Here is a 16,814-nt window from a genome sequence, read left to right as displayed (position 1 = left end):
CTATAATGAACATGACATGTCCCCTCCCCCCACAGAATGCAGGACGCGCATATGCTACTGTATATAATACACAGCTTTGACCCCCACCCCCACCACCCACGCTCTCCCCATCCTTCGTACCGTACTGTACTGTACTGCGAAAACACAACCACATACCTCAAAAGAATACTCACAAAAATATGGTCATCATCGCGGGCCTCTGCTCCTAACCGGTCAGTCCTTTCACCTCCTCCTGGGTGGCAGATCTAAATATGTTGAACCCATGCTCACAAAAACACACACACACACACACACACACAAGCACATGATCTGTTGCTTTGTCTCAGCGGTCACGCTCTTGAAACGGGAAGTGACCGTCTGAGGGATTATGGGTAGCAGTGTGTGTGCGCGGCGTGTGTGTGTGCACGCGTGTGTGTGTGTGCGCGCGTGCGCGTGTGTGTGTGGGGCTGATGGGGGGGTTAATGTCATAGCTAATCTGCTGATGTCCCTGAGGCCATGCTGTCTGTCCCCCTCCCTCTCTCGGGGTAATACTCTTTAGTCACAATAGGCCACTTGTGCCACTGTCCCCATGCACTAGCCTACCACATGGGCTGGAGGAGGAGGAAGGGCTATAGGGGAGTGATGGTCGACGTGCTGTTGTGTATCCGTCACTGAGGGACACTCTACAAGATTCTAAAATCTTAAATAATAATATACTAGATCACTGGTTCTCAACGTTAGGCCTGCTTTCACAAGTATTACATAATCGTCTAATTGCAATTGTATTTGAGATAATCGCGATATTTTTTGTCACAATTGTCATAATCGTTTCCATGTTGGAAAAATGTTCATACAAAGCTGAAATAGCTGATCTACAAGCTTAGATAATGTCATAGCGATTTCTACAAGCTTACAACGATCACCTTGTGACTCGTTGTAAGCTTGTAGATCAGCTATTTCTGTTATTTGTTTTACATATTTTTATATAAAAATAATGAATATGTCAGTAAGTTCTTTGCATATGTCAGGTATTTATCAACAAAAATGTATTCTTATTTATAATGTTCCAATGTCCAATGTCAAAAACACAATTAAATCGATAATTGCAATTATTTGTATGTGACAATAAATCGTCAATTTGTAATGGTGACAGCCCTACTCAGCGTCAGGTCCACCAGGGGTCCCGTAACTCTGAGAGAGTAACAACTGGACCCGTAAGGGGCCATCTGGGTCCATCTGTACTCCCTTAGAGTTACATTCACACAAAGGATTTCACATTATAGCTTGGGGTCTCCATGAATTGACCTCAATGGAAATAAGCCCTGGGCTTTTTTTGGGTTATCCTTTTAGCATCCTTATTCTGTATGAATCTGTACCACTGTACCTTTATTTGCAAACTGTTAATAAAATATTCAATCAATCCAAGAGATAAAAATGGTATGGAACAGGGGATCAATTATGGACTAACTCGTGTCAAACTGAGCCTAACCAAAATAGGTTTTTACTCGTAAGAAGTAACAATAAAGTACAAACTTGAACCAACTTGAACTTTGATGAATTGAAAATGGTGGGCCCTGTTGTAAACAAGTGTAATGCTTTATGGTGTCGTCCACTCACTGTTAACAGTTTTTGTATTGAGTTGTACTTGAAATGTACTGTAATTCTGCAAACTGTTAATAAATCAATCAATCAATCAAAAAAAACCTTGGGGCTCCTTGAAATGAAAAAGGTTGAGAATCACTGCATATCTTATTATTACAACTGCAAAGATGTCCCATACGAAACGTTGACATACGTAATGTCATCGAGTGAAGAAATGTCACAAACAACTTCCACATCCACGACATAATTATTGATGCTCTGATCGGCGCCACTGGATTTTCCAGGAGATTCCAGTAGATAATGAGCTGATGGATGTATGTCATCATTGTACTGACTGAAGTAGTGCTCGATCGTCCTAAGTAGGCTACCCCAACAGAGCTTTCCCAACAGAGTGTATCAAATAACTGTGACTTCTGGTGGGCAGCAAGCCTGCCTGAGGAAGAGGTTTGTACTCGAAACGCGTTGCGGAGTGGTCTGTAGGATTTTAAGCCAATTGTGTGTTAATTTGTTTGCATTTCTAAAACTAGGGTACTTGCATGGGAACCGCAGTGCTGCTTTTTGGTCTGGCACTTTTGAAGGCCTATAGGCTCTCTAGACCAGGGGTTCTCAACCCGTGGGTCGCGACCCCTCGGGGGGTCGCCAAATTATTTTTTAAATTATAAATTTTTTATTTTTTTTTAAATTTTATTTTCACGATTTTTCAAAAATAGCAGACCTACAAGCTTGTAGCGCGCCACTCGGTGGCGCGCTATGAGCTTGTAGATCTGCTATTTTTCAATAGCTAAATTATAACAATGCTTAAAACACCAAAAGGGGTTCCCGCCCAAAATGGTTTAAGGTTATTGTAGCAGTCAATTTATATTGGGGGTCGGGAGGGGGTGGGGCGGGGGTCCCGAGACATTGCCAAAGCATTTCCGGGGGTCCCCGGCCAAAAACGTTGAGAACCCCTGCTCTAGACTTCCTATGGCAGTCACAGCGACGTCTGCATCCTCACAAATATCCATCAGAAACAATTGCCATGCACACGTGTCAACCCTCTGCCTCTCTCAAATACAGTCATGACCTAGATTAGTAGGGCGTGTTATGGAAATGGGTGTGCAGGACTGTGTCCACGAACGTGATTCACATCCCTTTTAACTTAAACATCCCTACTGGGCGGGCGGGCGGGCGGCTTATAAACAATGGTCAGTGATTCTCAACCTTGTCAATTCCAAGGACCCGAGTTTGACACAATCTTTATCTGCGTGAACACAATGCACAAATAGTATGAGGTCATGGGTTATGATTGAGATGACTCTTTTTGGCACTATAATAAAATTGAACTGAATTAACCCATTTTGGGCGGGAACCCCTTTTGGTGTTTCAAGCATTCTGTTATACTTTAGCTATTGAAAAATAGCAGATCTACAAGCTATGAACTTGTAGGTCTGCTATTTTTTTTAAATCGTAAAAATGCGGCACAAATCTTTGAATAGGTATATATTCTTTCAGAGCAAGCGTTTTTTTTATTTCGAGGTCAGGCCTAAATGGGTTAAATGTTATCCACAAATTAGTCCACTGATAAAACAAAAGCCTATGTATTTGTATTATTCTGGTGTGTGGGTATTGTTTTGTTACCGTATCACACATGATAGTAAAACAACATGGCGCCCTCTCCCTCTTGCCGACTCCATTCCTTGAGCACGAACGAATCCAGAGGAAACTGAGATTTATTGATTGATTGATTGAAATATTTATTAACAGTTTGCAGAATTACAGTACATTTCAAGCACAAACTCAATACAAAGGCTGTTAACTGTGAGTGGACGACCCAATTAAGCATTACACTTGTTTCCAATAGGGTCCACCATGTTCAATTCATCAAAAACATTTAGAGACGTACAAATAGACACTTCTATATAGACAAAGAACAGAACAGTGTAGTTCCTGTACATAATAAAGACACAATCTCTGTTAAAGAGGATGGAGCGGAACTATGATAAAAACAATAATCAAATAATCTGCTGTAATATGAGGATATTGTTCTGGGATTGTCACAGTAATGGCCTCAGCCTAAGACAATGTTTTTTTTTTAGTAAAGCTGTTTAATGGCCAGGGCTAAGATTAGAAAAGGTCTTCAGGCGTGTTCACTGTAACCATTTGCAACCTATTATTAAATATTATGGGCATGTATTCAAACATTGTCAAACATTTTGCTGATTGTCTCCACCAGGCCGAAGGCATGGGGAGAGAGTATGTTTTGCACTCCGTCCGTCCGTCCGTGTGTGTGTCCGTCCGTCCGTGTGTCCGTCCGTCCGTCCGTCCGTGTGTCCGTCTGTGAACAGCTAATCTCCGCCACTGTTAACCCGGTCGATGCCACATTTTGCACACACACTCCCTGGATACCAACGATGAACCTCTGCCCCAAAATTTCCAGAACAGCCTGTTATAGCGCCACCAGGAGGCCGCTTTGTGCAAAACAAGTTTTTGGACAGTACACCTACAGATTTTGTCCAAACATCACGCAAATTGGTACACAGTCTCTCTAGAGCCATTCAACCAAACGGGTCTTTCAGATTTCCCAGACTCCATCCTGATTGGCTAAGATTGGCTTCCAAAGTTCGCAGGAGTGTTCAGTTTCAAACAAAATGCTGCAAATCATGAACACATCGTGTGATTTCCGTGAAATTGCGCACGCACATTCCCACTCGGCCGAGGAAGAAATGCCACGTGAACATTTTCAACTCAGCCTCATGGTGGCGCTATAACTGGCCGAAAAGTGTTTTTACCTCTAACTGCACGGATCTGTGGATAACTTTGTATGCCAACTCCCTAGAGGCCAAGGAAAAACCTTTGCCTGGAATTTTTCACATCTGCTCTTTATAGCGCCACCACGAGGCCGACATATGTAAAACACATTTTCTAATATTACTCCTTCAGATGTTATCCAAATTGCACGCAAATCGGTACACATGCTCTCCATAGTCATGTAATCCACCTTCATTGCCTACGATTGGCTTCTAAACTTTTCAGGAGTAGCCTATCCTCCTGGTGGAGACCTGTGCCCAGAAGGGCACTTTTTCTAGTTTACCATGCGTTGCACATGACACACCTTGAGCTGGTACTACGCCCTAACCTAAACATAACCAAAAGCACGGGAGCAGCGCATGTTCACCAAACAGCAGCGCATGTTCGCCAACCTTAGCTTTAGCGCATGTTTGCCAACCAGCAGCGCATGTTCGGATCTATGGGCATCAACCTCCCAGGAGTCTATGTGGCAGTGCGATCTGAGTGAGACACACACACAAACCATTTAGAACAAAGGCAGAGAGCGAATTATCTTTGGCCACTGACCATGTTTTTTCCTGCTGGGCAGGTTGTGTGGGCACTGTGTAATCGGTTCATTGTGCATAAAGTAAAGTATTGAGATAGGATAATCATCAAGATTAAAACAAAAAAGGTTTTAACCTTTTTTGTTTTAATCTTTTTTTATGATTTGTACTTTATTCAATTTAATCTTGATGATTATCCTATCTCAACCAATTAGAATATTTTACGAGACCACTAAAAATGTTTTTTTTAAACGAGAAATGTCGACCATCTGAAAAGTATATTAATGTATGCAGTCAATACTTGGTCTGGGCTACTTTTGAACAAATGGCATGGAGGTGATCAGCCTGTGGCACTGTTGAGGTGTTATGGAACCCCAGGTTTGTTTGATATTTTGATAACAGCGGTAAATCTATTTGTATTGTTGAGTTGAGTACATGTCTCACCTTCCTCTTGACAATACAACGTAGATTCTCTGTGGGGTTCAGGTCAGGCCATTTGGCTGGTCAGTTAAGCACAGTAATACTATGGTCAGTACACCAATTACTAGTCGTTTTGGCTCTGTGGGCAGGTGCCAAGTGCTGTCTGAAGAGGAAGATCAACATAAAGTTTGTCAATGTACGGAGGCACAGGCACACAGTGCTGTAAAATATCATAATAGATGGTTGTGTTGAGACTCTGGACTTGACAAAACACAGTGATGGTTTTTGCCATGTTATCTGCTGGTGTTGATCCAGTGATAGTGAAAACTTAACAATGGTTTCAACACAGCCATCTTTTTAGAGTAAATTGTGCATCAGTATGTTGACAAACTTCATGGAGATGCTAATTTTCCTTTCCAGCTCGATTTGGCACCTGCCCACTGTGCCAAAACTACTAGTAACTGGTGTACTGACCATGGTATTACTGTGCCTAACTGAGCAGCGAACTGGCCTGACCTGAACCCCACAGAGAATCTAGGTTGTATTATCAAGAGGAAGGTGTGAGACATGAGACTCAACAATACAAATGCATTTACGGCAAAGCAAACCTGGGCTTCCATAACACCTCAACAGTGGCACAGGCTGATCACCTCCATGCCACGCCCCATTGATGAAATCATTTGTTCAAAAGTAGCCCAGACCAAGTATTGACTGCATACATTAATATACTTTCCAGATGGTCGACATTTCTCGTTTAAAAAATATTTTTTTTAGTGGTCTCGTAAAGTATTCTAATTTGTTGAGATAGGATTTTTTGATTTTCATGAGCTGTACGCCATAATCATCAAGATTAAAACCAAATGGTTTTAAATACTTCACTTGTATGCACAATGAATTGAGAATTATATGAAAGTTTCACTTATATTATATATAATATATATATTATATTATGGAAAAAAATTAACTTTTACACAATATTCTAATTCATTGAGATGGACCTATGATGTGCTAGTTTCACAATGTTTTGGGAAAATTAAAGATTGTCATGCCCAAAATAGGAATGCCGTTTGAAAGTGGTTAAGATGATGAACACGCCGCCCTGAGAAGCTCTACTTGAGTTATTTAATCTGGTCATATGTGTGGATTTTTAATTTGGCACCATTTTCTAATCATTTTATTGATCCTTTTTTATTTAACCAGGATAAACCGAACTGAATCTTGACCATCAGGCAATCATGGAAGAGGAAGAAGCAGGGTTTGTTTTTAATTTGTACTTTTATCTAAACAACCCCATAAACCAGGGGTAGGCAACCTTGGGCACCAGTGCCAACATTGGCACAAAGGAGGGTGATCACTGGCACACTGGCAAGTGTGTGAGAGAGGTTTTAAATAAACTATTTTAAAAAATGCCGTCAAATAAATCCCTCACATTCGTGTGTAAATTACATCCTGCATTCTACATTCATTAAAACTGAACTCTGTTATTGCTCTGAGTCTAATGATCATTATAACAACGTGAAAGACAATATTGAAAAAGAAGGGAAAACTTTATATTTGTGGCCAATCAAAATATGTTGGAATCATTTAAATTAATTAATGTTGATATGGCACACTGACAATCTAGAAAATAAAAACCATGGCACTTCATTTAAAAAAGGTTGCAGACCCCTGCCATAAACCATTGAAACGTAATATTATAAGTCAGAGAAGGCAGTTTGTTTTCTTGCAGTGAAAATGTGAGTTGTAGATTGTCTATTTTCAAAGTTTAAAAGGGTCTGAAGTGGTTAATGTAGGTAGGCTATATTCTTTAATAATAATAATCAAAATGATATGCCTACAGTAGGCCTACTCATGTTTTCAAGTAATTGTAGTTGACATAGTGGAGCAGAAGTAAAAGTATTGAAAATTGAAAATATTCTAGTAAAGTAAAAGTCTGTATAGTAGTTTGAGTAAATGTACTTACATTCCACCTTAGCAAACGTCTGGGTTTCCGAGGCTAGGAGTAAGGTGGTCCGGCCCAGTCTCCATCCATCCCAAGCTGTAGGCTACTGTTTGAGATAATCAGAGCACATGCACACGCGCACGGACGCGCGCGCGCGCGCACACACACACACACACACACACGCACCGTTGCTGTAACAACAACAGACATCACATGGATTAAACCAAAATAAAATCTTGTTAGCCTGGCTAAAGCCAGATGCGGAGCAAGGCCAATGGCCAAGTCTCCTCTCCACACTGTGACGCTACACTAGCACGGTTTCCGTGTTTTATGAAATATCCGAGAGTGAGTCCGAGACCCAGACGGAGCTTAAGGGTTTTATGGAAAATGCTTCTAAACATATTGCTATATTGACCAGTGGCACTTCAAATGCTCTAGTCTTTGATAGTCCATCCAACAACTAAGTCTCAATGCAAGATGCATGAGAGCTATTTTCGCTGCGACATGCATTGCTGGATGGCTTCTATGGAATCCAAATTACTGAAAAGTCGTGGCGTGCGTGGCGACATGTGTCAACAAGAACAACATTAGACAATATTTTTACTGCAGCCATTTCGATACGAAACAGTAGTTTTCTTTTTATCAATTAAATTAATTAAGGTTCAATTCATTCCATTCGGGTCAAACTTGACGTTTTGAAAAGTCTGGTGGTCGTCATTGTCAATCGTCAAAGAGGTCCTGTTGGCTGGAAAGGTTGTGCTTTTACTGCTTGGTTGCCTTGAAAAAGGTATATTAGCGAATAGCGCCCTCTTCTGCTTAGAATGATGCAGAGCCTTAGTAGATGGCTCTGGAATGATGGTAGCCTACTCCAGTTTATGCAGTGAAATTTGAATATATATTACAATTACATTTCCCCAGTCAAGCTAACATTTATCAGGGTAAATACAGTACCAACAGAGACATGAATGTATAAAAAATGAAATCTAACAACTTTTGTGTGTAGCCTTAAAGGGATAGTTCAGATTTTTTTTAATATTATCTATTAATGGCAAGTATTTCATACAGCTTAAGTTAAAAAAAAATCTGAACTATCCCTTTAATTGTCTACTACAGTAGGCTACTGTAGGGGCATGTGAACAGCCAGCCATGGGTGTCCTAGGCACTGTAAATCAGTCGGGGAAAGAATGAACCAGTCCATCATTTATTTCAGTGGTTTTCAACCAGTGGTCCGGGGACCATCAGTGGTCCTTGAGGGCGTTCCAGGTGGTCCCCAAGCTAAATTACCTTATAGTCTCTAGACCTTTAACTCGTGAGAGCGCAAAATTAAACTAAATGGACCGGTCCGGGTCCATTTGGTTTTTCAGACTTTTTTTTATGGGGGCCAGCCAGTTTCAAATTGCAGCCGTCCGTAGGTGTTCTTTGAGAGCGGTCTTGAAGGGGTCAAGGAATTCTTAATGGCTGTTGGTAGGGCGTTCCACATTTTAGTGGCATAGGAGCGAAATTAATTTAATTCCTTGTTTGAGAAGGTAAATCAGACACCATTTTAAGGACGGTCTTATCGTTCACTCAACTGAAATATGGGAGGTGGACATGCCCATGATCTTCCCAGCCATTTTTGCTAGCCTATTCATTTGAGATTTGTATTTTACAGTTAGATTGTCAAACCAGCTGGACATACCATATCTCAAGATAGATTCTATACAAGCCCTGTAAAAGGTCAACATATTTACACTGACTCCGAAAAGCCTAAGTCTTTGAAGAAAGTGTAGACGCTGGTGTATCTTTGAACACAATGTTGTAACGTGTGTGCCAGCTCAGGTCCTCATCGATCTGCACTCCCAGGTATTTATAGGAGGAGACCTGTTTGACGTTATGCTCGTGAACACTAATCATACTGTGGTCTCCTATGGACCTGGGGTCAACTATGACCTCCTCTGTTATGTTTACTTTACTGTACTTTACTTTATTTATTTCAGATGATGTAGATCACACCATTCTATAAACTTGCTGTATGGCTGAGGATGTTATTATCGCTCTTGAGCAGATAATAGAGCAAGTATCAGTATCACGGTGTCATCTGAAAACTCGATAACAAACTGATTTGGATGTGAGATGACACAGTTGTCCGTATACAAGGTAAACAGATAAGAGGAACTAACTGTTCCTTGGGGCACTCCTGTAATACAAAGTGTCCCCTCTAGAGCACCGAATTAAATCTCACCCTCTGTGGTCTCCTAGAGAGAAAGGAAAAGCACCATTTTATTATAAAGGGGTTCACATTTAACTGAGCTAATTTACGCAACAGAATGCCTTTAATACTAACAGAATGTATAGTATTTTTTTAGAATATGCAAATTGATACTGGTCTAGTCGAGGTCCTACCTCCTTTCAATTCATGAATCACTTCATAGCATAAAGAAATTGTTAAGCTCATTCGCTCTGGCGCTCTCATCTAGAGCAAAGATGGGCCTTCTCTCCGACTTCATATTAGTCATCTCCCTGATGGAGTCCCAGAGTCTCTTAGTGTTTGAAAGTCCTGTTCTGCTCACTCCTTAAACTAATTCCTTCAGGCTTCTTTCATTTGTATATTCAGTTCCTTTTGTGCAGCCTTCAAGGCTGCCGTATCTGCTGATCTGAAGGCCATCTTTTTCCTATTTTACACTCCTTGATTTCATTCGTGAGGTATGGTCTATTATTGTTATACTTAGTAATAACTTCCTGTGGCACTATCATACCAACACAAGGAAATATAAGCGGTAATAGCCTCGGTGGCTGTGTCAATGCTAGCATCCTCAAAGAAAATGTCCCAGTCAGTACCATCCAACATGAAAATGGAATATGAAATGAAAATGTAGACTTTTATAGACCTGTTGATATGATGAGACCATGAGTTATTACTTAATACCTGGGGGTATTAGCTTCTCAATAAACTAATTAACTCTAGAAAGACTGTATGTCTTTGCTTGTGCATTTGTTATGAACAAGAGTTTATATTTATGCCATACCTTTTTCAAACAGGGAGGTTTTCAGTAAAACAAGAACAAGCTGCCTTATCATCAGCAATGTTTGACAAAACATATTACAATGCTTCCTACTGTATGGTTTTAAGTTTGTAAGGAGTAGTCTGGTAAAATCTTTCTCTGCCACAATGCTGCTGATGGTCAATTTTATTCACGTCACTCTCACACACACATCACTTCCTGATTTGTTTCAAACATTATGGCATTCCCGGTCTTTCACTGTTGTTATTTATTTGGCACTCCTGGTTAAACTGTATTTATTTATTTTTAATTATAATGTATAGTTTATTTAGCTTTTCAAAATATATTGTAATTTGTAAATGGTCCTCCTGACAGATTGCTACCGTATACTTCTATAGAGACACTATGATGACATCTGAGTATCAGATGAATCAGTATCAGAGGAGAATTCCTGCAAGATGCTCAATTTATTAATTCAATAACAACCACAACAAAAGGAGTATAGGCTACGGTTTCAGCAGTGTTTGAATGAATTGTTGAATACAATTAATCATCATCATTGCATCCTCATGATGTCACATCGGGGTCGCCTCATAAAGGGAAGAGCAGGAAGCCACTGAAAGTGCTTTCATTATCAGCATCACAGTACAGGCCCCACCCTGTGGGTAGACGCAGGTACACCACATCCCCCTGACTCATTTCCAGCAGGATAGCATTAGAAACAGACATGTGACCTCCATCATTATTATACTCAAAATTATTCATGAGCCTCTTGTCATTAAGGTAAAGGCTGACACCTGTGTGCTGCTTAGACCGAGCATCATAAGCGGTGAATGTGAAGTAGTAGACTCCTCTCACGGTTGCAGTGAAGATACCTTCAACAGAGACAAATTATATTATCATTAAGGTTGTGAGCTTGTAGATCTGCTATTTTCTGCGAAGGCTATTAGCCGGGGAGCCACAGGCCCAAAAGCTCAGGGAATAGGGTTTAACCTGTGATGTCTTGCCATACTTTTTATTTGTGTTTTTGAGGGGAGCTAGCCCCTCCTATATACAGGTTTGTTTTTAGTTCAATGTTTGTTTTAAAAACGCCATTGACAATGAAGGGAACATTTTGTCATCTTGTCCCTAACACAAACATTAAATCCCATTAACAATAAAGATAATTTAATGTTTGTTTTTAGTTCAATGTTTGTTTTAAAAACGCCATTGACAATAAAGAGAATTTAATGTTTGTTTTGTCACTGTTTGTTTTACATCACCATTACATCACCTAATCATAGCAACATGAGTTAGACTTTAATATATTAGCGCCCTTCACTTCACACAGGTGTGATTTTTTTCTATTTATTTGGTCATTAAGGTCGACAGAATGGGAGGCCGGAGAAAAAGTTATGGCCATTTTTGTATACCACACCATAGACAACCAATATAAGGCAACATTTTCCAAATTTCATCATGCTTTAAGTAGCATGTGACAATGTGACATATCAAACTAGGGGGTTTTCATGATTCTGAATCCATTCCAAGCATTAGTTTTGCACGAAAAACACTCCTTGGCCTAAATTCGGCCATAGCCACTTGCCCAAATGTGCCCAAATGTGCTGACCTCATCACATTTGCGCTGACGGCTATGGCCGTTTTTAGGCACATGTTTGCCTGAGTGAGGGGCACTCTTATCATCTTAAGATGATTAGGTGATGTAATGATGATGTAAAACAAACATTACATTCTCTTTATTGTTAATGGCATTTAATGTTTGTGTTATGGACAAGATGACGTAAATTTTCCCGTTTTTAAAACAAACATTAAACCTGTATATAGGAGGGGCTAAATAAACACAAATAATAAGTACGGACATCACAGGTCCTGTCCAATTTTGGGTGACTCCCCGGCTATATCCCCACAATACAGATGCTGGGGTTTAAGTGGTTAAGACTATATACAAATATATACTGTACTGACTGTACATATCTTTACAGACAAATATTTGTGAAATGTATACATAAAATCCAAGGGCACCAATAATCTTGACAGATACTAGACAAATGTTAATTATATTACATCATTCAGTATCCTACCTGTATTTTTGTTATAGGCAGAGCCAGTGTTGACATGGACTGTATTGTAGATCAGTGTAGTTTCAGTGTTGAAGGGTCCAACAGATCCTGCAGTCCAATAACCAGCAGAGAACGCCACTTTAGGTGTCTCTGTAAGGAAAGCACCTCATTAATTACAGACAGTGGCAATCACATTGATTTGATTTGATTTGATTTGATTGAGAGTTGCAGCCGCAGGCGTTTGTTAGCAAAAGTATTAGAAAAATGCATGTTCAGATTTTCATGGTACTTGGCTGTATGAATAATAAGTAGGCTACCCTAAGAAAAAACGGATTAACCTTTAAAAGGTTTAGGATAAGGTCACAATCAAGGGCAAGGGACAAATTACATAATCAGTCATGGTGGATATGGCATGTCTTGACAACTGCATAGGTGTTGTTGGCATGGAGGTATGCTCTCTAACTTAACATCATAACAAATGCTACCTGCAATCCTTCTTTCCAAGTCCTCTACTTGTTTCTTCTGGGCGTCCACATCCATAACGGTGTCATTCAACTCCACTCCAAGAGCCATCACCTCGTTCTTCTGTTCTGCCATCTCCTTCTCGGTGGTTGTTAGTCTGGCCTCAAAAGCTATGATCAATGACACCGATTTGACATTTTTTAAGAAATAATCAGAAATACCATCTGATATTTTGATCAACTAAAGGGAACGATGCCCGCCCAGGCGGTGGCGTAACCGTCTGGGCACCCGACTGGTAATCCAGTCGCAGTGTGCCGCGGGTTCGACTCCCGAGCCCGACACGGCCTTTACTGCATGTCTTCCCCCATCTCTCTCCCGTTTCCTGTCAGCCTACTGTCTGTCCCTTCAAAAACCAATAAAAGGCGTAAGCCGCAAAAAATATCTTTAAAAAAAAAGAAAAAAGAAAAAAAAGGGAACGATGCCCTACCAGTTATGTGTGAAAAAGGAAAAACAATATTCAGTCTCCTGTATCACTTTTTTTCCCCAACAGGCTCACATGGTTAATAGCAGAGTCATGAAATATTGGCATATCTTGACATCAGATCTAGCTCTCACCCAACATTTTAAGGATCCACCTGTTTGTTTATAAAAGAGGACCAAATCTACAGGACATTGGTTAGAGCCAACATATTACCACAACCAAAACAGACTCTTCTGCCCGCCCCCCTTAAACCAAGAAATTACCCCTATGTGGTAACTGTGCCTATAGTGTAACAATACTTCGAAAACTAATGAGTGTAAGTGCTGTACTATAAACATATAACAAAAGATTACATTTGCTCCTTGCTTTATGATGGCTATGTGCCTGATGTCTGCATTGTATTGCATTTTGTCTTTTTTGTTACTGTTTGTAAATAATTAGTGGTGTTTCCTGTCTCAGTGGACACTTGTGTCCTTTGGGTGCTTTTGTAGTTCACTAAATGTTAGGACTATAACTCCCATGATTATTATACTCACTGAAATGTTTGACACAGGTGTGGCACTTTTACCAATGTATGCCTGAAGGTCAATAGACCGAAAGCTTGCAATAAAAAATACCCAATTGTGCACAGATTTGAGTGTGCAGAGCCTCCCTTTATTTCTTAATTTCTAAACTTTTGTGACTCCAGCACCTCACCTCAACTTTTTTTGAGCCCCTCCTACAGGTTTAATGTTTGTCTTTAGTTCAATGTTTGTTTTAAAAACGCCATTGACAATGAAGGGAAAATGTACGTCATCTTGTCCCTAACACAAACATTAAAATGCCATTAACAATAAAGAGAATTTAATGTTTTACATCACCATTACATCACCTAATCAACACGAGTTAGACTTTAATATATTAGCGCCCCTCACTTCACACGGGTGTGATCTTTTAAAGTACTCTCTACGTTAAAAATGTCTAAGGTCACAATCAAGGGCAAGGGAAACATGACATAATCATATTCATATCTGAAGTGGATATGGCATATCTTGACACTTGTTGCAGTGTTGGCGTGGAGGAATGCTCTCTACTGAGTGCAATCTCTCTACTATATATCATGATCATACCAACGATACCTGCAATCTTTATTTCCAAGTCCTCTACTCGTTTCTTCTGGACGTCCAGATTCAGAGCCATCTCCTTCTCGCTGGTTGTTAGTCTTGCCTCCAAAGCTATGATCAATGACACAGATTATAGAAATTACCACATTTTGTCATTTTTAACAAAATAATCAGAAATACCATCCGATATGTTGGTATATGGAGTTCTGTGTCAGGCATGCCCTATCCCTATCTGGCCAGGCCATAAATAGTTTACACTTTCTCCCATTTTGGTCCGTACATCTATATAAACATTCAGATTTCAAAATAAAGTACTTCCCCCATGGCCACGTACTGTACAGTATGCATTTAAAGAAGGATAATATTGTGCGTGGGTGAAAATACCTGCTTTGTCTTTCTCCAGTTGTTCAACCTTGTTCTTTGTGATTCTGAGCTCAAACTGTTGCTCGTCAAACAAGCTCTCACTCTCCTTCAGCCTGGCCTCCATGTACCTCAGCTCCACCTTCTGCTCCACCACAGTGCTCCCTAAGACGTGGACCATGTCTCGGAGGTCTTTCAACTCTGTCCAGATGTCTGGGGCGGTGCTGCTGTTCAGTCTGTCCGTCTGTTGGCCGGTTGTCTCTGTTGTTTCAACCGCCGTCTCTGCCTGAGCCCATGGCCCAGACAGGCAGAGCAGCAGCAGCACTATGTGAGCTGCAACACGCTTCATGATGAGAGGAACACAACAGACAGCCAGGGACCTGTTCTTTATATACACACTACTACTGACTACTTGGTGAGAGAAGCCGTGTGAGAATGGAACACAAGTCGTTTGGGAAATGTACGGTAAATAGACGTCCAAGGACTTTGATAACAGATCCAGTGTGTGTCACGATATGTAAAAACTGGCAGACCCAAAAGCAGAACACAACAAAGTCAAAGTCCAAGGGTGTTTATTGAAAAAACACAGGAGGGAAAGAGGAGCTTGTAGATCCTCTATATTCGGTGTGGTCGAGCAGGCTGAGGCTGGTGGCAGGCAAGGCAAAGAGCTGGTCAGAATGTCACTGAGAAAAAAGAAGAGCAAGGATCAAAAATCACGATAAGCAAAAAATCAAGGTTCCCGAAAAATACTAACACTAATGATTCACAAGGAAATATACTACAGAGGTAGACTAGAAGCGTTACCACGCACTGAGGTTGTGAAACGATCTGGCATCGGCGCGGGGAGAAGACCAAACATTTATAGACTGGATGATTAGCTGATGCCAGGCAGGTGAGGGAGATTAGGGAACTGGAACCAGGTGTGCCAAGCTGGGAGCTGGAGCCAAGCCTACGCCCCAAAACACACGCCCACTCACAAAGACACACACACACACATAGACAAACACAGACACTGACAGACTGTGACAGTGCCCTCCCCCTAAGGAACGCCTCCAGGCGATCCACCAGGCTTGCCCGGGTGACTGCGGTGAAAAGCAGAGATGAGGGAAGGGTCCAGGATGAAGCGGCGAGGCACCCAGCATCGCTCCTCAGGACCATAACCCTCCCAGTCCACCAGGTACTGCCAGCCTCTCCCTCGACGGCGCGCATCCAGCAGCCGCCGGACCGTGTAGGCCGGGTGGTCATCAATGACACGGGGGGGTGGGGGGGGGACATCAGGAGGAGACAGCGGGCTGGTCGACACTGGCTTCAACTGGGAGACGTGGAAGGTGGGATGGACCCTCCAGCGAGGAGGCAACTTTAGCTTAACCACATTTGGATTGATGATGGAGATTATTTCATACGGGCCAACATACCGGGGCGAAAGCTTTTTGGAGTCCACCTTCAGGGGGAGGTCTTTAGAGGAAAGCCACACCCGCTGACCCGGCTGGTACACAGGGGCTGGGGTCCGGCGTCGGCCAGCGTACCGTCGATTCCGCTCCACAGAGCTGAGAAGGGCTGCGCGAGCATCTTTCCACACCTTGCGACAGTGCCGCATATGAGCTTGGACAGAGGGTACGGAGATGTCATCCTCCTCAGCCGGAAACAAAGGTGGTTGGTAACCTAAAGACGCCTCAAAAGGCGACATCCCCGTGGCCGCACAGGACAAGGAGTTGTGGGCGTACTCAACCCATACGAGGTGGGAGCTCCAGGAGGAGGGGTTCTTGGCTGCGACACAACGAAGTGCTGCTTCCAGGTCTTGGTTAGCTCGTTCTGTTTGTCCATTCGACTGAGGATGATAACCAGACGTCAAACTGACAGAAGCCCCAAGGGCACGACAAAAGGCTTTCCACACCTGCGATGTGAACTGGGGTCCTCTGTCGGAAACGAGATCCACTGGGATGCCATGGAGACGGAAAACATGTTGCACTAGGAGGTCAGCCGTCTCCAAGGCTGTGGGTAACTTGGGGAGAGCCACAAAATGTACGGACTTAGAGAATCTGTCCACTATGGTAAGGATAACAGATTTCCCTTGGGACGGAGGGAGCCCGGTTACAAAGTCCAAAGCAACATG

General features: G+C 41.8%; 1 protein-coding gene across 2 annotated transcripts; it reads right to left on the bottom strand.

Annotated features, from left to right (window-relative positions):
- Window positions 1-10,683: 10,683 nt before the first annotated feature.
- Window positions 10,684-15,092, bottom strand: LOC306938260 (uncharacterized protein). 2 transcript variants are annotated; one of them, XM_079522339.1, is made up of 5 exons: window positions 14,726-15,092; window positions 14,348-14,452; window positions 12,781-12,927; window positions 12,317-12,445; window positions 10,684-11,110 (listed from the first exon to the last, which is right to left on the bottom strand). In XM_079522339.1, the coding sequence occupies exons 1-5, from the start codon at window positions 15,048-15,050 to the stop codon at window positions 10,827-10,829; spliced, it is 990 nt and encodes a 329-aa protein (XP_079378465.1). In that variant the 5' UTR covers window positions 15,051-15,092; the 3' UTR covers window positions 10,684-10,826. The 2 variants fall into 2 exon arrangements, with proteins under 2 accessions (XP_079378465.1, XP_079378466.1); XM_079522340.1 differs by having other exon boundaries at window positions 14,357-14,452.
- Between the last annotated feature and the right edge of the window lie 1,722 nt (window positions 15,093-16,814).

Source organism: Electrona antarctica (genome assembly GCF_951216825.1).
Source record: "Electrona antarctica genome assembly, chromosome: 2".
Lineage (NCBI taxonomy): Eukaryota > Metazoa > Chordata > Actinopteri > Myctophiformes > Myctophidae > Electrona > Electrona antarctica.
The sequence above is the reverse complement of the archived record's forward strand: the minus strand, read 5'-3'. Positions and strand labels throughout refer to the sequence as shown.

Coding starts and splice junctions, on each gene's coding strand:
- LOC306938260 (XM_079522339.1), bottom strand. CDS start 15,050: ATGAAGCGTGTTGCAGCTCACATAGTGCTGCTGCTGCTCTGCCTGTCT. Junction 12,928..14,347: donor AAAGATTGCAGGTATCGTTG/GTATGATCATGA, acceptor CATTGATCATAG/CTTTTGAGGCCAGACTAACA. Junction 11,111..12,316: donor TGCCTATAACAAAAATACAG/GTAGGATACTGA, acceptor TCTCTGTTGAAG/GTATCTTCACTGCAACCGTG.